The 22,831-nt window shown below is 40.4% G+C and overlaps 1 protein-coding gene across 2 annotated transcripts in view; it reads left to right on the plus strand.

The window, feature by feature from the left end:
* The first annotated feature begins 1,692 nt into the window (after window positions 1-1,692).
* LOC142350645 (uncharacterized) overlaps window positions 1,693-22,831 on the plus strand; it is a 34,904-nt gene continuing 13,765 nt past the window's right edge. Inside the window, exons 1-4 of one of the 2 annotated variants that reach the window (XM_075402556.1) lie at window positions 1,693-1,954; window positions 3,221-3,504; window positions 5,023-5,194; window positions 6,473-6,660. In XM_075402556.1, coding sequence (XP_075258671.1) covers window positions 3,240-3,504; window positions 5,023-5,194; window positions 6,473-6,660 — 625 coding nt within the window. In that variant the 5' untranslated portion in view covers window positions 1,693-1,954; window positions 3,221-3,239. The remainder of the gene's footprint in view (window positions 1,955-3,220; window positions 3,505-5,022; window positions 5,195-6,472; window positions 6,661-22,831) is intronic. The other variant, XM_075402557.1, reaches the window with a different exon arrangement.

Consider the following 22,831-nt stretch of genomic DNA (forward strand, 5'->3'; position numbering starts at 1 on the left):
ATCAGGCTTGAGGAAGTAGGATTTTCTGGACTTGCGGGGGGGGGGGGGTGGTGAAACTATGGACTCTTGATTTTCTAACGTCTGAGTTTCTCTCTATCAGAATTTCCTCCAAACAGCCCTTGTGCTCTTTTGCACTTGTCAATCTTTTCTCAAGAATACTTTGGAGCAATAGTTAGTTCTATTTCAAACATCCATCTTACTTCATAACTCGATATTTCCACTAAAATTTCTCTTTTGCAAACTTTTTGACCTTTTGAACCTCCAATACTTTAGTTACAGCTTTTTCTTGACATTAATAATTACTTTACAATTACCAAAACTATAACATTGTTTGTTTTACCTAGCTCTAGTTTCAATTAGGATCTGTAAATTTCCCAAATAGCACCTGATATACTCAACTTTATGACAGCTTGAAGATCAGAACACCAACAATTTTTTGCAACAAAAAACAATCGGTAAGTGTAATTTTTACTATACAGTACGCTTTTCTTTTTCACGAAATAAAATTAGTGACACATACTTTTCTCTACTGTTCTTTGTTTTCTGATTTCTTTGTTAGGGGTTATCTTTAGGGGCATATAAACATCCTTTTTTTTGGAAAAATTCAATAGATTTGTGCGGCAAATCCGTCCAAGCATATCTTTTGTTTTTCTCCCTTCTTTAAGCAGTACTTTTTTCTTTTTAACATAGTCATTATATCAAACCTGAAAACAACAAACTTGTAGCTTCTTATAAAGAATGAATACTCTTTTTTATTATACCAAAACTGTTTTTAGAGGGTGCATTTTTGGGGTCTGGGGAAGTCATAAATAAATAACATTGCTTTTCCCAAGTTCTTCCATTCTTTTTTTGCTGTAAGCATACTTTGCTCCTTTAATGATCTCTGATTTTCGTCCTGACTTTTTCTGACAACTTGATCACTTTGCAAAGCTAGTCTCCCTTTTGTTTACTTAACAAGCATTTAATTAATTCGCTCCAACTTACTCCGCTCAAGTCCATTCCTTTTGTTTGCATAGCCAGTATGCTCAATATTAGCTCCTAAACTCTGCAAACCAATTAACCACCCAAAATGCAAGTTTCAATGTCATGTAAGTTCAACGATTTAAAGTAGAAATTCCACACAATGAATTTTAGGAGGTCTATAGTTGAGGTTTATAGTTGCGATATTCCTTCTCCTTGTTCCATGCTACTAACTCAAACTCAGTATCCTGTCACCGCATTCACCATAAATCCAATAGTTTTTGGCAATTTTTTGGGTGTTGACACTTTTTTGTTTAATTTGTTTTCTCAGCATAATTTTTTTTGAATTATCAAGAATTGGTCATAGCTATATACCGAAATTTTGCGAGAAATTCAATGAATCTTTAGCAACTTTCAGCGCTTTTTCGGTACATCATTTGGCACATTCTCAACTTTTAAATTATTTTCAGCACTTTTCAGCGCATTATGTGGTACATTCCTAATTTCAACAAGTTTTTACAAAAATTCAGCTCTATTTTCAGCGTGTTCCTCTAATTTCAGAACATTATTACAAAATTTTAGCTCGTCAGAAAAAAATTAATTCAAGATACTTAAAACTTCAATGACCGTACTATAATGACAGCCAGCAACAGGTGTCAGCGGATTATTGAATAATTTTGCAGCAAAACTGAAGAGCTCTTAAACGCAATACAGCAGCTGTTTTTCAAATTATGAAAAGCTATCATATTTTTAACTGATAGTTCTCCTCAATTCTAATTGATAATTTTCTTCAAGAAGTTTTCATAAATTCTCATTCTCAAATTTTGGCAATATTTATGTTTTTGAAAATATAGAAAGAAACAGGTTAACCATATCTTCCTCCTTTTCATCGCTCCTAATTTACCAACAATCCTCTCATTAGGTGAGTTGGTTTGAAGCAATTTAATCCTGAAGTATCAAACTCAGCTAGTGATCATTCCCGTCTTCAGTTGAGGTAAAACAAAACCAAATTCTCTTATTAAAAATTGATGGTAAACAATAATGGGATCTTTTCTGTTTTTGGTCGTGGACAGCTATGTTTGCAGATAAGGTCTGAAAATTTTCTAGCATTGCAGTTGACGAATTAATTGTGGATGGAAAATTTTTCACTGATAGAATGAATAATATCCCTGTCAAGAGTCCAAAAAACAATTGTTTACTGGATAGTAACGGAAAGCGTAAACATATCGAAGTCCCTTGTTTATGCAAACTTTTACGAATCCAACGGTAGTGCAACAACGTTTAGCCACGGTCTTTCAATGATTTGACCTACCGAAGTCGATGTTCTTTTGCTCTTATTATAATAATATTATCATGCTGACAACACTTGAGTCTCAGCAAATTCTTTGATGAATTTGAATTTGGTTAAATTAAAATTATTAACATTTTTGTTTAATTCGTGCTGACTATCAATGGCGATTTCAAATCAGTTTTGATTCATGTTAGGTTGTTTCCCCGTCTCAATAGTCAGTCGTACATTAACATAGATATTAAGCATGATCATATAATCATTCCATGACAATTTTTGATATCAGGCTGTCATTTGATAAAATAGTAAACATAGAATGGCCATATTTATAACTTAATTTACAAAAACTTACATTAGCTAAGCAAAAAAATGTAACGTCACTATATCCTTCAAACGAAATCAATTTATCTTGATCATCGAATGCGAGCAAGTGACTGTTAATGATCAGAAAAAGTCGATTAGTGGTCATCCGTCTATTTATAATTATTTGTTTGTTTTGTTCCCATCCGTAGTGATAAACACTTGTACTATGACATCTCGTTGACTGTTATAAATGAAACGGAAAATTGTTAAGTTTTTGATCGATTACTGTCAATGATAGATTCTCACTATGAAACATTTTAACTAATCTTTGAGTAAATAAAAAAGCGACAAAAGAATTGATTTTCATTTTCTTCATAATAACTTCATATTAATGTGGGTCTTTTTACAATTTTGTCCTTTTATTACAAATTTATGCTAATTTTTGAAGCGAGCCTTGAAATTTTTTCTCATCTCAATGGAGGTCATAATTTGTATTTCCTAACTTTGCCGAAAGAAGACAGCCCGTACCTAAACCCCAGAGATAATCAGTACTGAATCAGAACAACCTCAGAGAAATTTAGGTCTTCAGTACTGAATCGGAGATAAATCAGAACTTAAGCTTAACTCAATAAACCCACGTACCATATCTCATTCAAATTTTCTGTTCAGATTTCAAGAATTCAAGAATATGATTCGAATTCACCCAATCACAGTTCTTCCAATTTCAATTTTGATCAGCACCTGGGCTATAATTGTGTCGACGGCGGACTATAATCGCCCTATAGACCCCAAAGACTACCAGGAAATAATTGGGAATGGCTTTTCCACAAATTACTTCAAGACTCTCAACTTCAAGAAGTACAACAAGCAGAACTTGTTGGATGTGTACGAGAAGGGATTCCGAAATCTCCGACTGAGATGCAGAGCTGATTTGGAGGGAATCAACATGACAGGCGAAAATTGTTCACTGTTTACACTAGAACAGCCTAGCCTTCGCGGGCTTATTAAAATGGAGCTTGACAGGTTATATAAAATATATAGGATCAGTATATATATATATATATATATATATATATATATATATATATATATTATATATGTGTGGGGGGTGTGTCAACGATTTCTCTGGAAACTGGAAAACTGGAAGGTCAAAATGTTATTGTTCAATTTGCGGATGACACTAGAATTAAATGCAAATTGGAAAGTAAAAAATATTCCATTAAAAACTGAAAAAAATATTAGAACAGCCAGACAAATACCTGACAGAGAATCAACTCACACTAAATGCTGTTAAAACACTCACGTGCACATTTTGAAATGCCGAAAACTTGCAGTACCAGAAGTTAAAATTCCAGAAGTTGCTAATTAGCCAGAAGCTGAATTTCGTTGACTTTCGTCATTTTAAAATGTGCGCGTTTCGTGTTTTAAGCATGGTTACGTGACTCTGCAGAAGTCACTTGGAAATTCTGACATAATATCTCCAAACGCTTCGCGGTTACCGATAAACGCCAGAAGTTCTCAGTGACTTCAAGCAGAGTCACGTCACCGTCACATAAAACAGAGATGTTATTCTTTACAAATGATACTAATTTGGGACCAGAGTTTACTTTTAAAGGTGAAGTTATCGAAGCAGATCATGCTTGTTGTTATCTTGGAGTACAAATTGATTCAAACCTAACCTTTCAAAATCACCTTAACTTAGTCTTACGCAAAATGGCTAACGCAATTCGTTCTTTGTATCTTGTAAGGAATCAAATTCCTTTAAAAGTCAGAGTTGATGTTTTCAAGTCAGTTTTACTCTCTCTTCTTTCTTCCAGTGGAATATTCTTTCAAACTCTTACAGCAAAAAACATAAACCGCATAAATAGTCAAAGTAACTGGGAATAAAAATTTGTTGATTTCGACAAAAATTTGACCACTCCACTGATCTTCTCATTAAGGATCGTATCCTGTTAACCGAAATGTTTACTCAAAATTTAGCTTAATGGAGCTACAAACAGATATAGGACACTGGGAAACATCTTTTAAAATGCTTACTAGTCGCCAAAACGCTACACAAAACAAGAGAACGAGTCAAATCATTATAAAAAAAAGAACGAAAACGAAGTGGAGTAACAATTCTTTGATGTTGAAAAACGTTAAAAATGGAACAAATTGCCCTCCTCAATGAAAACTTTTAACAGTAGAACCTGCTTTAAAAATGTTTTATTCGAGTTTTTGCTCGATCAGCACAAGAAAGTACTCGTTAATAGACAAATAGGAGTCTTCAAATCCTATTTTTACCTATGAGAACGAACAGTCACAATTGAAGGGTTGTTATATTAATAACAATACTGATACTGTGATCAAATTATAACATTTGAAAGCATGTGGGCATCTAACCTTAGGGTTATAATCAGAATAATTTACATGTTTTACTTCGAAAAAAATAATGAAAGTGAACTTTCCCCATGACGTCATTACTGTCGCAGAGTTCCTGGACAACCTGAATAGAGTAGTTGACGATTGCCTGGAAGTGGGTATCTCTCCCATTGTGTCTTGGATCCACCACGAGTATGAAGCACATGCAACTGAGGAGGCCAGAGAGGAATATGTCCAGTGGTGGAGACAAGTAGCCAAGAGTCTCAGAGACAAAGACTACAGGTAGATGCGCAATCTTTTCCGTTTGCGCCCCCCCCCCTCCAGCTTAGTGGGTCCCCAAACGCCCCCCAGACGCACGTACCATGTTTTTACATATAGTGATTTATCATGTAAAGACTCGTGCTATCTAACTGGGGGGGCATAACGTATTGGGCGGGGCACAAACGGAAAGGATCCGGTAGGTGCATGCCAGTGCGTCCAAATAAAAACCCCATTCACACTTCAAAACCAAATGAGGCCCTAAATGCAATCAATATTCTGCAAAGTAGAGTTAAATTCTCTGAAACTCTACGCGAGACAACTTAACTGCATAAATCAAATAAGAACTCACAAATTTAACCAGAGTCTTGAATATTTTACAAAGCAATTCATCTAAAAATTCTCCCATCCCGAGATGAGGTCGTGGAATTATGACTCGACAAAACATCGTCTGGGGGGGGGGGGGGGGGTCATTCCGTTCCAGATATCTGATTCCTCAACCCGTGAAAAACTAATGTTATTGCCGACCGTCTTTTATCATAAAAATGGTTTTTATCTAAACTTAGTTATACTTAATACGAGTTAAATATCATTTGTGTTTCCCATTCCGATGTGGTAGGCTGCCTACCCAGGTTTAGACCTCGACTTATGAAAGGACTTTATAATTCTAGTAGGGGGGTCCAATATTGACTATAAATACACGGTCCAGCTTACAGTTAAAGACGAGGTAAAGTCTTTTCATCGGTCCAAATAAGGTCTTCTCATAAAAAGTTAAGGTCGAGCATGGTCTTTTCATGAGTCGAGGATTGCTTTTTTGTGGGATTAATTAAAGTTAACTTCTCTATTTTTCTTTTTGTTGATGTGTAACATCTACCAGCAACACCAACTAGCGTTGCAACAGACAGTTTTCATAAGTCAAGGTCTGAACCTGGGTAGTCCAAGTCAAATGGTTTTTTTTGTATCTACATTTTTATAAACTGCATAAACATTGTGCTAATGAGTTTTTTCCCGGGGTGAGGTCGTGTAAGTACGAACCACATGATTCAGACAGAAAACAGCCATGACTCTACACGACAGTCCAGACAGTAATTGGTATGAATCGAATTTGCAAGAAAATATGCAAAACTGTGCGAATTAGCGCAAACATGTTCCGAAATACTAGATTTATCAATCAAATTACCGGGTCATTAACTTCTTCCGGGTCCGTGTATTTAACGACCCGGAATGACACCCCCCCCCCCCCCTCCCAAGATGACGTTTTGTCGAGTCATAATTCCACGACCCCGGGTTCCCTTTTGTCAGACTGTCGTTCAATCTGTTCACGGAATTGGGCATAGACTCGTGTGGGGATGACTGTTCTGAGAGTCTGAGAGAGGACACTCACAAGTACAACAAGTGGACTCATTCAGTTGTGAGGAAAATCAGGAGCACTGGAGGAAAAAATGAGAAGAGAATACTCATCCTCGCATCTCCCAAAAAAGACGGAAGAGGTTTGAATGCTAGCCAAACTGTTCACATCACTATATGGTCCCAGCTAGAAGGGAACTCTTGTTTCATTCAATCTCACCCAATGAGAGGCGAGAATGCATAAAGCAAACTGGTCTCAAAGTGAATCCAGTAACAATTTTTTTTCGGGGGGGGGGGGCAGGCCACGTGATTTTATTGACCTGATGAAACTGATAGTTATGCCCAACTAAGCTAATATTAAGTATGAACAAAAAGAAGGACATAGAAATCAATATCGTGCAATTACTTGTTTGTCAGAAGCCGAGTTTCAAAAGTATCTTTTCAAATCTTAGACTTCGTAAAATTTTGACGACACCCACCCCCCCCCCCCCCCCCCACGTTCACGTGCTGTTTTTTTAGACAGTCTCGTTCCTTATAGGGCTACAAATTGAGTTCGTAAACGCCACAGGGGAAGGGGAGCTATTTTTATTTGAGTTTTGTGATGACCTCTGTCCATGTGTTACTTGGAGGCATGAAAATCTCTCAGAACTTACGACTATTGAAGGTATAAGTCCAAGAAATGGAGTCGATAGTAAATTTTGATATTTTACAAAAACCATAAGTCAGTGTTTATCATTTAATCAGGGTGAGATTATGATAGGAAAGTTTAATTACTTAATATTGCATATATTGAAATCAGCACAACTTTTTTAAATGAATTTTTATTGAGACGAGATTTGGCTGCTTAGTCATTGGTCACGAAAGTTCATTCAAATTTGTCTGTGACCAGAAATTCTTTGTGAGTTGTAAAGTGGTAAGTGGTGTTATCTATAGTTAAAATTGTTAGTTACTTGTCAATCTTTATTTTATCGTGCCAGTTGAGGTTCTGACAAGTTCTTAATGAGACAATGCTACTTTAGCTTTATTTTTTCAGATTATACTTTGAACAATTTTCTGATACCAATGAATTATCCTTATTCTCAATGAATTATTACTTAACATGTCGCAAATGTTCTCATGGGGTTTTAATTTCTCATTACACTGCAGAGGTATACCCCAAAATTTCCGCTTTGGAGGAATTCGCTCGAAAATAAGATACATAAAATGAACGAAATTAGAAAACATCCTTTGTATCTTAATTTTCGGAAAAGGGGTTTCGCCATTTTTGCGAAATAAAAAAACTTTAAAGTTGTAAAATAGGTGGCAAGTTTTGTAGCAAGTTTCCGCTCATTTTAGGTCTTTATTAGTTGCATTAAAAATATCTCTAATCCGCAATCGAGCATAATTAAACGCGCGCGTTTTAATTTTATTTGAATTATATGATGTACTTCCCAGTGCCACAGACTCTGATTATTTTTTTCCCGAAAAATCCCTCGCTCAAAAAAGTCTCTGTTTGTCTATGTGGGACTGACCGAATCTATTTTCACTGGCCAAATCTAGTTTCACTGGCCAAATCTATTTTCACTGGTCGAATCTATTTTGTGGCATTTATGGTGTACATCCCAGCACCACAAAAACTGATTTTTTTCCGAATAATCCCTCGCTCAAAAAGGGCTTTGTATATCAATGTGGGACTGCCGATTTTGTGGGACTGCCTTTGATAAGTAGTAATAAAGTAGAATAAGTACTAGTAGTAGTAATAAAGCTTTAATTATTAAATTAAAATCAAAAATTAAATCAAAAACGCGAATTAAATTAGGCCTAATTGCGGATTATAGGGCGAAATCGAGTTACGTTGCGTGCTAAAAAGAGATACTTAAATGGAGCAGATTCGCGATACAAAATGCGCGAAAAATAGGATACATAACTTGTACTTTGTACACTTTTGCGAACACGGGTTGCGCAATTCCCTTCAATTTTGACTGTTTTTGCTAAAGTAGCTATTTTCCGCAACATTTTTGCATGTCCATTGTATTAACATAAGAAAAACGAACACGAGATACACAGATCGGGCATATTTGCCCGTGACGATTTGAGTATACCTGTGCGGCGTAATTTGGTTCATTCTGATTATAGAATCAAAGAATCTATTCTCTTCTTTTACAATGGGCACAAAATGCGAATGTTGTTCCTCTATGGCCCATCTCACACTTGCAATCATGAAGGGCTAAAACTGGAGCTCCGCTTTTTAACGCCCTATTTTTTACTCCCTATTTATATTTCACCCCTCTATCAATTAATCCCTCTAACTTCCGTCCAGCCCGATTTTAATACTTTATTTAAATGGTCATTTTAACTTTGTTACTATAATCATTGGGATATGCATTGCCGGCTATGGCCCAAACCTTCAATACAATGATTCTTACTGCAAAATATTAACCAATCAGAGACGTGTAATAATTTTCAACGCATGCGCACAGTAGGTAAGCAAATTAAAATATACAATGCTATGGTAATTAGACATGATAAACTCTGTGGGATCGCTCGACTTCGCTGCAAAAATGCACCACACTTTTATCGCGTTTTGTTCTGACTGCTGAAGTTGATAACCCAACAGGTTATGGGCAGCACCATTTTCTAAATCACAACATTAAATTATGAAACAAACCCGATTCAATTTTTATTCTTAATCTTTTTCTGCATAATTACCTCCTCCTCTCAATTATTTGCTCGTTCAAATCACAATGATCAAATGTAGAGACATTAGGTTTTTCTACATATGACAAATACAGGACAGAGCTTATACGAGTGGGCTCTGCAATCCAATATTGGGGACAGAGGAGACAAAACGAGCTCAAGCCAATGCTCAATCGAGCAAACGACGAAGAAACGAAGGCCAATACAAAGGAAAAATGCATATGTGAAGGTAGTTGCAGATCTCAAGGACACTTTGTTGGACATGTCAGCACTTGAGATGAATCAATGTCCTCAAAACCTCTGCAAGACAGATGTAGTATGTTACGGCCAAAACAGTGCTGAATTTTGTAAGACAGCTGGCTTCATTGAAATTTCAGGAGTGTGGGGATTTTAAAAGGGTGCTCATTAGAGGATAGCCACCCTCTTCAATAAACTGGTCCACAATGGTCTGCCAATGCGGTTTTCAAGCTTTGTAATATTGGAGAGCAACAACTTGGCAACAAACTTCCATTGGAGCACAAAACCGAGAAACAAGGGACATAGTGCTCCAGTGGCACAAGCAGCGGAGGTCTCCGGACACTTTGCAAAGGACTGCAGGAGCAAGAAGACAGCAAACTGCAACAACGGCGATCAACAGATGGCATACAAAAGGCAAAGTGAATTAGAAAAATAAAAGAGTGACAACAGCTCCGAAAACAACAACATCAAACCAAGTTAATAAAAAATAATTCTACCCAGTTTGCCCTTTCATATCCCTCGGAAGCACGTTGGCATACTAGTTGCACAATTCCCATAATCACGAAAAATGATCGGTTCATCCAATTCAAATAAGTCGTGAGAAAACAAAAGGTGGAAACCACTAAAGTGGTGAGCAGAGTCAGTGTGTGAATCAAACAACCTCGGGCAGAAAAAAAAATTTCCAATGTAAACGCAAGAATAATAATAATAATAATAATAATAATAATAATAAAATTGAATTCAACCAAACATGGTTACAACCAGCTTGGTAGTCCCCAGATTAGGGGAGAAATCAGGTTTCAATAATTAAATTTTCTCGAAAACTTTCCATCCTGAAGGGTAACTTTTATATTTGAATCTTTTCAATGCCTCCCCTTCCAAAAAGTTCTTGACTTCTCTTCGAAACTGACATGGATTTTTGTGTGGTGAATAGTTACCAAAACTGTTAAGTTGAGACAAAGAATTATTGAATCGGGCTATTCTATTAAAGTAATTATCTTCAAAACGTTTCCGAAATGTTTTTCTCGCTTCAATAAAAAACTTTTCACTTGATCTGGTCTTTGGATAACCAAAAGTTATTGACCAGTGGTCTGACGCATTCATCGAAGTTAAGCCCATTAAAATCTTATTAAGCAGAATTAGATTGTTAAAAACTAGAAAATAACTGACTGGCAATAGGCGATTTCGAATTAAGCTCCCAACGTATTCTTTGTCACCCATAACAGAACGGCAAGTTATCCATTTTAAACATGATCTCTGCAGTCTTTCCAAGCGTTGAAGATACTGTGGTCCTGGGTTCCAGACATTTGACGCATAAAAGACCGCAGAGAATATATATGTTTTCACCAACGTGCATTTGACAGTTTCTTTTGTGGTGCGGGGTATAACTCTTCTTAAATGATTCAGTTTTTGAAAACTTTTCTCTACCGCAATTTCGAGGTGACAATTCCAAGTCATGCTGGCCGTAAAAATTAATCCGAGATCTTTAATTTGTTTTTCATTTTTGATGGCAATTCCTTTTGCAAATAACTCTGTGTGTGCCTTAATTTTCTTCAAGTTTTCTCTCAGAACTAAAAACGTGGAGAGATGACATAATTTCACTGTCCAAAAAGACCACAGCTGCAAGAAACTCTCCCAGGGAACTAAGTTAAACGAAAAACGAAAAGGTATATCGTTTTACTTGCCCTGCAGTGTTCTAATATTTAAGACAAGTTCCAACATCATGAGACTGTACGCTGCAAAGAAAGAGCACAGCGAATCGGTCCTTTAAAACAAACGGATACAATCAAGAGTTTATCAAATACAGGGGATTAGATAAATATCAATACAATATATTATTGGATGTTGAACTGCTATCTGACTTTGGTTTGACTTAGGTTTTCCAACATGTATCAAGTTGATATAATTAAAGCCTTATCTTGTGTTTTTTCATTGATATTTGTATAGTTACAAACAATTTTTAAGTTTTTTTTCTTACAAATTCAATTAACCATCTTTATCTATCAATAAGATCTATGCTTTTAGACCTTTTAATTGTTATTAAAATTCTTTTCGCTTTCCTCTGATTCTCTAGAAATAATTTTTTAGTTAACTGAAAACGTTTTGTTTCTCCTACTAAAGTTCATAGCCCAACAGTTTAGAGGCCCAGCAACTTTCTATGTAACAAAAACCTTTTATAATAAAGAATTTCTGTTTTTTTCGTTAAAATCCTTTCTTCCTTACTGCCTCATCTTCTCAGTTGTTTTGCTCATTCAAAACTAAATGATCCAAAATAGAAGGATAAAGTTCACCGACACAAGAAAACTGCTGGGAATCACAATCTAGAACACGGGCATTGGGGTAATGATGGAAACTTAGGCGCTCGAAAAACCGATTTATGGAACAGAAGAGCATAAAATAAAAAGCCAGCTATCGCCAAATCGAGCAAACAACAGAGAAAAAGAACAGCTACACTGTTCTAAAACTTTAAAAAAAAAGATTATGAGCGTAAGAATAAACATTGCTAAGAAGTGCGCAAACGATTCGGTCTTTTAAATCAAACGGATTTTGTCAAGAAAGCACCAAAGCCAAGGTGTGCATCGGAAAAGTTTAAAAATTCGCGTCTTCCGAGAGCGGCATAGGATTTGAAGAGAGTGTTCACAGACCTGATGACACGTTTCGCAGCAGAGACCTTGTGTACGTTTCAGTTCTGCGCTTCTCCAAACCAGTACCCAGAGTTTGTAACAAGAGATGCCTGGGGTACATAACCAACTTTCTTAGACTGATAGCCTGTCGGGATCAGATTTCAATTTGTCTGAAGTGGACTCAACAACTGATAGTTGATCTGATAGTCAAGAAAATTTTACAGAACGTCAGGAAACTTTTCATCAGGGTCAAGGTCGTCAAGAAAATGGAAAAAAACAAGGCGCTGCAATTGCTATCAAAGACGAGGAGAGGCATGGGGCAGATAGCGTAGACACTCGTCAGCCAACAACTTTGAGAGAGAGAGAGAGAGTTTTGATATTGAACAGGAAGCAGAGAACAAATATTGCATTACTATCAGGGGTAAATGATACTCATGGTCACTTGTGACTGAGGGTGGCAACGAAGTATCTAAAAATCAGTTGATGAAGCAGAGCAAAGTGATCAGTAAATCTAATATCAAAATGCAATGCAGGACGATGACAAGGCCCTGGGAGATAACCAGTCTTTGTAACTAGTGAGACAACCCAGAGACAGGCAAATGAAATTCCCCGGGCCGAGGATATCCAGAGTTTCACTAGGACCCAGTGGTCAAATTGACATGTTCAAAGCAAGCCCAATATGTGGAAAGGGCTTTCAAGGAGGAATAAAGTTTGTGATAACGCCATGATTCCGCTGGTCCGCATTGGGAAGGGTGATAGGTCGTTATCTGTCTTGAGTCTTAGCTTTAAGTTTCAATTAGTTTGGTTGCTCATGTTTTGTTTCAGGTTACACAATTCAAACAAGAGTATCATTTCCGGTTTTACAACATTTCATCATCGTGACTTTACTCGTTACAACTTTTGGAAACAAATCAACTTACAAAAGGCGGTAAAACACAATAAACGTAAGAAGTTAATCTCTAGCATTAACATCCTCCGGGCTCACAAAACCTAACCCTAACCTGGTTGTGGGTTTGGGGTAGACATGCATAAGTTTTACTGCTGGTCTGTTTAATTTGCCTAAAGCGGTCTTAACCTCACATGACCTAGCTATGTTGTCGGGGCCGGTGAAAGTCCGTGTGACTCGTCCCAGCGGCCATATTCCTCTTGGTGTAAACTCTTCAAGAAGCCAGACAACATCATCCACTTCCAAAGCTGCTTCACGAGACGTCCACTTCTGTCGTTTGTTCAGTGAAGGAACATACTCGGTTAGCAGCCTCTTCCAAATCTGCTGAAGTCTCTGCTTCACCTGTGTCCACGCCGAACTCTTCAAGGTAAGTGTCTCGTTGAAAACGGCTCCAGGAACATTGCAGAAGGGCCTTCCAAGCAAGAAGTGGTTTGGTGTAAGTGGGTTGTCGTCTTCGTGGTTGCTTCTCACGTGAGTGAGTGGACGCGAGTTGACAAGACACTCGGCTTCACTGACGATCGTGGCAAAGACGTCTGGGGTGAGTTTTGCGGAGCCGAGGTTCAAGAGAAGAGCTCGTTTGACACACTGAACGAGTCTCTCCCACACCCCACTGAAGTGAGGATCAGAAAGAGGGTTGAGCTTCCATTCGACAGACTGATTCAGTAGCTGATCTTTGATGTAGTCGTGGTCCAACATCAGTGGTCTTCTTCTGATCTGCTTTCTTGCTCCCAGGAAGTTGGATCCGTTGTCCGACAAGAACAACCGCGGTTGGCCGCGTCGAGCGATGAAGCGTCGGATTGCTGTCAAACATTTGTCTGTGCTGAGGTCCTCTGCAACTTCCAGGTGAATTGCTCTTGTAACCAAGCAAACAAATAGGCAGATTTAGGTCTTCACTTCTGTAACACGATGAAAGACGGCAAAAGGTCCAAGGTAGTCCACGCCGACATTGGTGAAGATGACTGGTGACTGTGTTTCCTGGAAACGAATGTCTGGCAAGTCTGCCATCGGTGGCTGTAGTCCCTGTGCTCGGAAGCTGCGACAGTCGAAACATTTGAAGGCCAAACTTCTCAGGAAGAGTCTGATTCCAAGAATGTGGCATCTCTGTTGTATGTAGTTGCGAGTGTATTCCACTCCAATGTGCATACAAATTTCGTGGCATTTCTGTATGTAGAGTTGAATGCTGTGCTCTTTAGAGTCCAGGATGATGGGGTTTTTGGCGTCAAAGGGTAGCAAGCTTAGTTTTGATCTGCCACCAACGCGAAGAAGTCCACTTTCAAAGAAAGGGGACAAACAGAGCAGACGATCTTTCTTTGACAAAGGCCTGTGTTGTTTCATGTCTTTGATGGCGTCTTTGAAGGACTTCTCTTGCGATTTTCTGAAGAGATAAATTCGGGCTTCGTAAACGTCTTCGAGTTCTAGTTTGCCTCTTTGTTTCGATCTAAGATTCTTTATGAACCTTATGACAAAAGCCATAGAGCGCATTAACATCGTCCACTTTGAGAATCTGCTGACGTCGGTAATACATTCATCGTTGGATGGTTCCATTGTGACGTTTGTCTCCTCCTTGTTACCCAAGGAGTTCTTCCAATGGCTTTCGGGATCACTTAAGAAAGCTGGAGGCGTTAACCACAACACATTGATATCACAGGCTGGTATTCCTCGGGAGACATGGTCTGCAGGGTTGACTTTTCCGCTGATATGCTGCCACTTGGAGACGTCTGTGTTGTTGCGGATCTCTTGTATTCTGTTTGTAATAAAAGTTTTCAATTTGTCTTTGCTTTTGATCCAGGCAAGGACAGCTTCACTGTCGCTCCAAAAGTGTCTTGAGGTAACTGGTATTGTTAGCTGCTTCGAAACAAATTGCATTAGTCTACATCCTAGCACGGCTGCTTGCAACCAAATTTCGGGATACTTATTTGCTTTAGTGGCCCAAGTTTAGCTCTAGCTATGACAAACCCAGTTGAAATGGTGTTAGCTGATTGAGACCTGATGTAAATAACTGCTCCATAAGCCAGCTGTGAGGCATCACAGAAGCAATGTAACTGGTTTATCGGAGATTCCTCGTTCGGAGAAACAAAACATCGTGGCATTGATATTTCTGGCACATTAAGATATTGCTCTGTCCAAGTTTTTATTGCTTTCTGTTTCTCGTCTGACAGGAGATCATCCCATGCAAATCCTTCTTTCCAAGTATCCTGCAAGATGATTTTGAGTGTAATCAATAATGGGGCAATGATTCCTAATGGATCGAACAAGCAGGCAATTAAGGAAAGGAGTTTTCTGAGTGTGTAGTCCGTTTTGTCTTCCTGAACTTTGGCAAGCTTCTGGTGGAAGAAAGTATCATTAACTGTATTCCACATTACACCTAAGACACGATGTTTGTCTTTTTCGTTGTCACAATGTTCTTTGGGTATCTTGTTAAGACATTGAACAGAGTTTGAGACAAACTTAGTCAGACTGAAACCTCCTTTAGAGAGAGTTTGTCGCAGGTCTTGAACTGCAGTTTCAGCTTTCTGTTCATTGACGAACAAATGTACAAAGTCATCCATGTAGAAACTGTTGAATATTAGATCTTTTGTAGCGGTGTTTCCGAAGTCTTTTGCTGTTTTTTGGAGGACAAAAATTGCTGTAGTTGGAGAACATCTGGCTCCAAAGATGAGTCGCGTATACTGGAACTGCTGTACGGAGTTCTTTGACGGCCAAAGAAAACGGAGACAAGACTGATCTTCTGTTCGTATGCAAATTTGCATGAACATGGCCTCTATGTCTGCAATTACTGCAACAGAATCCTGGCGAAAGCGAAGTAGTAAGCCGACCAGGTTGTTGAGAAGGTCGGGGCCTGACAGAAGGTTTTTATTTAGCGACTGCTTCTTAAAAACAGATGCAGCAATTGCAACACGCCTGACTTTCCCAGGTTTGTTGGAGTTGGTGACGGGGACGGGGTGATGGGGAAGGTACCAAATCTTCTCTGGTGCTGGATTTGAGAAAGTTACTGGTTTGACATAACCCTTCTCTAAATCTGTCTCCAAAGTTTTCTCATACAACTGTTTCAACTCAATGTTTTTGTTGAGTCGGCGCTGAAGACTGTCAAGTTGTGCTTTGGCAACCGGATAGTTTTTTTCTAATTTACTGTCCTGTTTCCAAAGTAAATCAATTTCATACCTGTCTCCGATATGGTGGATTGTATCTTGTAATATTTGAACTGCTCTTTTACTGTCTGTTGAAGTATCTGCAGTTTCTTCAAACCCGGTTCCTGTATTCTCTATTTTCCAGAAACTGGTCACACATTCACTGAGATGCCTTTCAGTATCAACAGTTAATTTTGTGAGCGCGTGGTCGAAGGTTCTATAACTATGGGATAGGAAGTTTGTTTCCTGTTGGATTGGATCACTTTTTCGTTTAATTGGGTCAGTAATTGTCCAACCGAGAAGATTGCGTAAAGCAAAGGGGCTTCCTGAGGGTCCTTGAAGGAACTCGCGTTCCAAAATGTATTGGGTAGCGTCAACACCTAAAAGTATCTGTATCTTGTTGTCACTAAGTTTAGGAAAATGTATGTGTTGAAGGTGAGGGTAGGACGAACACGCTTCGTTCAAATCGTTCACAGGCGCATCGTTGAAAGTCCAATTACTCACGGCATGAACGTAGTTTAAAAGGAAGAGTGGTTGATCGCTATTGAACTTTCCAATGTCCAACCGAACAAGATTTGCGTGCATGACGGATTCGTCAAATGCGTGCGATACATTCAGATCGAATTCTGAAGTCTTTGGAGCCCGTACCTTGTCGGCAGCGGTGTTGAGGACGTATGATAAAGTACTACCATTGTCCAGAATGGCATAACAATTATGTCTTTTATTATCATTTCCGAATAGGGTGACAGGTATTACCTGTAGTTGATTCCTCGTTTTTGATCGGAAACCAGGATTGTAATTCTGAGTTGGGATGTCACTGTTTTTGTCCTGTTGATCCAGTGGTTCACACATTGGCTGATCAATTGCTGTCACGTTTGTCGATTCGGGTGCTTTTTGTCTGTCTGTGTGGAGAAGGCTATGGTGTTTGCCATTGCAATGTCGGCAGAGAACTTTTGACGTGCAGTTTTTGGCGGCGTGACTGCAGCTTAGGCAATTGAAGCACAAAGAGTTCTTCTTTGCTTCGCTATTGCGTCTGCTGACATCGAGACTGAAAAACTGTGGTCACTTGCCAATGTAGTGATCTTGTTGGTCAAGCGGGCATTTTGTTCTGCTCCTATTTGCTGTTGCATTTCTCATAGGCTGCTTTGAACCAGAGAAAGAGGAGCTTCCGTTTGTATTGTTGCTACTGTTAGCCGTCCATTGCTGAGGCTTTGCACTACCGATGTTCTTATTTGCTGTATTATTATGTTCAAAACTTTTATTGCTGGGGAATGAACTTTTACTTCCTGGAAAATTCTGTGACCATTTTGAACGATTTTGGTTCTTATTCCGATTGTTGAAGGAACTTGAACACTGTGGTTGGTTCTGTTGACCTGAATGGTTGTTAGTGTTTGATGAAAATGTCTTGTAATTGTTCGAAGGCTCTGGATTGCCGATCCATCCAATCGGAAAGCTATGTGAGACCTGGATTTGTCCAGTCGTTGTCAACACCATGTTCGGTCCACTTCAACTTGATTGGGTTTGGTAGCTTATCTCGAGCTATCCTGAGCAAGTACGTGGCATTTAGGTCGGCACTGAAGCCATGTGAGGCAAATGTTTGAACTACCTTTCTTAACAGCGAAGCGAAAGCTATCAAAGCTGCGTGGTCATTCATAGCCGGTCTTTGGAAAGCTTCTAGTTCTTTTGTTAGAGCACCGACAACGTTTTGCGGATTTCCAAAGCGTCTGTTGAGCTCTTGAAGAGCGGAGGTGTAAAAGTTTGGGTTGCAATGAAAGCCGGAGATGCAATCCTTCGCCGGTCCAATTACTAAACTTTGCAGATAGCTCATTCTTTCAGTGTCAGTGATATCTTCGTTGTTGTGGATGGTCGAAGAAAACATGCTGCTCCACTCGTTCCACTTGAGCAAGTCTCCGTCGAATTTCTGAATTCGGATGTCCGGCAGCTTTACTGAGCGGTGGATATTCCGTTGACGATATGGGTTGGAGTTTTGATTAACAAAGCTTTGGCTGCTTGGGTAAACATGTCCACGAGGGGTTACGTTTGAGGTCTCAAAACTACCGTTTGCTAAGTTTGACCAACTGTTTGGGCAATATAACTGAAATGGGCCGGAATGGTTTGGCGTTGGGAAACGATTGCCGAAATAAACTGGAACAGGTGTTCTATGGTCAGGTACATTTTCAAAGAGGCCGGTGTTATTAATGGGCCTGGCAGGAGGGAAAGTATTTTTAGCCGGAGGAAGTGTTCCACTAAAAACTGGCAGTTGAATATTTGAAGCTGTAGACAATTGTGGGAACGCAAAAGTTGCGTCAATAGAGCTCTGTGAAACAATTGCTGGATTCACAATTGGTGCTATTGGTTGAAGGTGCTGATGTTGATTGCTTGCTACGTTGTCAGAGTCTGTTTGTTCGAATGCTGATGGCTGGAGACTTTTCTGTACATCAGAACTGGAGTTTTCTTGCATAATTCCCATGGCAGACTGCACTTGTCTTTGAATAGTAATCGGGTTGGACGTTGATTGCTGGTCTGCCAAATCATTTATTTGCTGTTGCTGTCGTGTATCTCGCATACTTTGAACAACTCCCGGAGACTCAGGTGCAGAGGGAACAAGTATTCGATTACTGCGTGATGAAGAGGCGCTGCTTGGACGCGTTGAAGTGTTTCGGAATGAAAGTCATGCATCTTTACACTTTGTGCGACTTCTACTTTTAGCTTTGTCAAGCATGCTGCATCGTTGAGAGAGTCTTCAGCATCCACATTTTCCGATTGTGTAAGCTGGTCGACAAGTTCCTCTAGTTGTGACATCGTTCTCTTGAATTCATCATGTGTTACTGACACAACTTCGGGTTCCAGACCTGAGTGTATTTGATATTCCAGCTCCTGTTTGAGCTCTTTGACAATGTTTAGTTTTCGGTGAAACAATCTAACTGTTCCAACTATTGATGGTTTCCGGCCTCCCATTTTCTTTATTGATCTAATTTTCTGAACTTCAGAGGTAAATTGAAAGGTCAAGTGGGGTGAATATAGGTCCCTTGAAGGGCACAACGAGTGAATTTTTGGCCTTCCAGAGGTCACTTAAAGGTAAAGTGGGGTAATCTTTTGTCCTTTTAGAGGTCACTTAAGGATCAAATGAGGTGACTTTTTGAACTTTAGAGGTCAGAGAGGTCAAGTGGTTTGACCTATTAGAGGTCAAGTGGTTTGACCTGTTAGAGGTCAAGTGGTTTGACCTATTAGAGGTCAAGTGGTTTGACCTGTTAGCGGCCAAGTAGTTTGAACTATTAGAGATCAAGTGTTTTGACCTATTAGAGGTCCACAGATTTGACCTATTAGAAGTCAACTGGTTTGACCTATTAGAGGTCAAGAGGTTTGGTGGTTTGACCTTTTAGAGGTCACTTAGAGGTCAAGTGGGGTGACTTTTGACCTTTTAGAGGTTACTTTGAGGTCAAGAAGGGTGACTGCTTGACCTTTTAGAGGTCACTTAGAGGTCAAGTGGGGTAACCTTTTGACCTTTTAGAGGTCACTTAGAGGTCAAATGGGCTGACTGCTGACCTCTTAGAGGTCACTTAGAGGCCAAGTGTGATGACTATTTGACCTTTTAGAGGTCACCTAGAGGTCGAGTTGCGTGACTATTTGACCTTTTAGAGGCCACTTAGAGGTCAAGTTGGTTGACTGTTTGACCCTTTAGAGGTCAGATGGGGTGACTATTTGTAGGTCACTTGGGAGCTCCCTGGGGCACAATGGGTTACTTTTGTAGGTCACTTGGGGGGTCCGTGGGGGACAATGGTTGACTTCTGTAGGTCACTTGGGGGTCCCTGGAGGTCAGTGGGTGACATTTTTAGGTCACTTGGGGGGTCCATGGAGGACAATGGGTGACTTTTGTAGGTCAATTGGGGGGTCCGTGGGGGACAATGGCTGACTTTTCAGGTCACTTGGGGGTCCCGGGGGGACAATGGATGACTTTTGTAGGTCACTTGGGGGGTCCCTGGGGGACAATGGGTGACTTTTGTAGGTCAATTGGGTGTCCGTGGAGGACAGTGCGTGACTTTTGTAGGTCACTTGGGGGGTCCGTGGAGGACAGTGGGTGACTTTTGTAGGTCACTTGGGGGGTCCCTGGAGGATAATGGGTGACTTTTGTAGGTCAATTGGGGGGTCCGTGGGGGACAATGGGTGACTTTTCAGGTCACTTGGGGGGTCCCAGGAGGACAATGGGTGACTTTTGTAGGTCAATTGGGGGGTCCGTGGTGGACAATGGGTGACTTTTCAGGCCACTTGGGGGTCCCGGGGGGACAATGGATGACTTTTGTAGGTCACTTGGGGGGTCCCTGGGGGGCAATGGGTGACTTTTGTAGGTCACTTGGGAGGTCCGTTGGGGACAATGGTTGACTTTTCAGGTCACTTGGGGGGTCCCTGGAAGACAGTGGGTGACTTTTGTAGGTCTCTAGGGGGATCCCTGGAGGATAATGGGTGACTTTTGTAGGTCAATTAGGGGGTCCGTGGAGGACAGTGGGTGACTTTTGTAGGTCACTTGGGGGGTCCGTGGAGGACAGTGGATGACTTTTGTAGGTCACTTGGGGGGTCCCTGGAGGATAATGGGTGACTTTTGTATGTCAATTGGGGGGTCCGTGGGGGACAATGGGTGACTTTTCAGGTCACTGGGGGGGTCCCAGGAGGACAATGGATGACTTTTGTAGGTCACTTGGGGGGGGGGTCCCTGGAGGACGGTGGCTGACTTTTGTAGGTCTCTTGGGGGGTCCCTGGGGCACAATGGGTGACTTCTGTAGGTCACTTGGGGGTTGTCACTGAATGACAGATGCACTGCAAGCTGGTTCTGCTGGCAGAACTCTGGAGGCTGTTGGTTGCAGCTACTGATGACTCAGGTCGGCCTGAGTGGTCTGGCTGGCTGTTGGAGGGCAGTAGTGAGGGTCTACTGCAAGCTGGTTCTGCTGGCAGGACACTGCAGGCTGTTGATTGCAGCTGCTGATTACTCAGGTTGGCTTGATTGGGCTGGCTGGTGGGTTGGAGGGCAGTAGTGGGACTCTACTGCAAGCTGGTTCTGCTGGCAGAACAATGGAGGCAGTTGGGTGCAGCTGCTGAGGACTCAGGTTGGCCTGAACGGGCTGGCTGGCTGTTGGAGGGCAGTAGTGGGACTCTACTGCAAGCTGGTTCTGCTGGCAGAACACTGGAGGCGGTTGGGTGCAGCTGCTGATGACTCAGGTTGGCCTGAGTGGGCTGGCTGACTGATGGAGGGCAGTAGTGAGAGTCTACTCCAAACTGGTTCTGCTGGCAGAACACTGGAGGCTGTTTGGTGCAGCTGCTGAGGACTCAGGTTGGCCTGAATGGGCTGACTGGCTGTTGGAGGGCAGTAGTGGGACTCTACTGCAAGCTGGTTCTGCTGGCAGAACCCTGGAGGCGGTTGGGTGCTGCTGCTGATGACTCAGGTTGGCCTGAGTGGGCTGGCGACATCCTCGTTGTCTTGCTTGATGATGAAATCTTTGTAAAGTGTTTCACCGGACCGGTATCTTGCTACTAACCAATTTTGAAAATGTTCAACAAAAACTAGCCAAGAAAAGCTGCTTCGCGTGGTTGTTTCATTATTATTTTTCGAACCGTTGCTACTAAAAAATTCTTTTTTGAAATCTTTTGTTCGAAAATTAACCAAGAAAAGCTACTTCGCGCGGTTGTTTATTTCATTTAGGAAAAGTTAACAACAGGACTCAAATACCTCAGAACAATAGGACTAATATAAGTCTTTTCGGTATTTAGTTTATTTCAAACAATTGAAATGACAAAACTTAGATAGCTCCTTATCCCTTGTGGTTGGGGAACTTAGGACCCGAAGGACAATGAAATCTACTATATCAAATCACTGAGATTGCAAAAAAAATCTTATCTGGTTTACAGCCCTCAATATTTGAAGGTGGTCATCTCCATTCTGCCATCTCTTTTGTCCATCTCAATGGATGTCCATCTCAGTCCATCTCAATGTCTTAATGTAGCACATACCACTCAAAATTACTTAAGCAAGAGGTCCTGGGTTCGCTCACTGAGTTCCTAGGAGCGCCAAAATGATAACGCCATGATTCCGCTGGTCCGCATTGGGAAGGGTGATAGGTCGTTATCTGTCTTGAGTCTTAGCTTTAAGTTTCAATTAGTTTGGTTGCTCACGTTTTGTTTCAGGTTACACAATTCAAACAAGAGTATCATTTCCGGTTTTACAACATTTCATCATCATGACTTTACTCGTTACAACTTTTGGAAACAAATCAACTTACAAAAGGCGGTAAAACACAATAAACGTAAGAAGTTAATCTCTAGCATTAACAGTTTGGGCTAATTTGAGTCTCTGAGACTTCTCCAACAAGAAAGACAGAGATTTTAATCGCTCTACTCCGGCTTTAAGCCAAACGAGACGATCTGAGGGACCAATTTGACGTCAAGCCACTTTTTCTGCACTCAACTATTGGCAAAAAAGAGTACTTGGTGCAGTCTAAAGAGTTCGTGAAGAAAAGAAAAGTGAATACGCTGTTACTGAGTAAACTAATTCATGATTTGAAGCAGACAACTTACAACCAGGTATTGGCTAGCTCTCTTCTGAGGGAGGGAAGGATCACCAGAAGCAAGTACTATTGTTGCTTGTTTGTAGGAGCAACATCTTTTTTTTGCTAGGGGTTGACATGATAATTGTCGCACCGAGAAACACAGCAGT

The sequence above is a fragment of the Convolutriloba macropyga genome, chromosome 12 (assembly GCF_964194025.1).
Source record: "Convolutriloba macropyga chromosome 12, txConMacr16.3, whole genome shotgun sequence".
Classification (NCBI taxonomy): Eukaryota; Metazoa; Xenacoelomorpha; order Acoela; family Convolutidae; genus Convolutriloba; species Convolutriloba macropyga.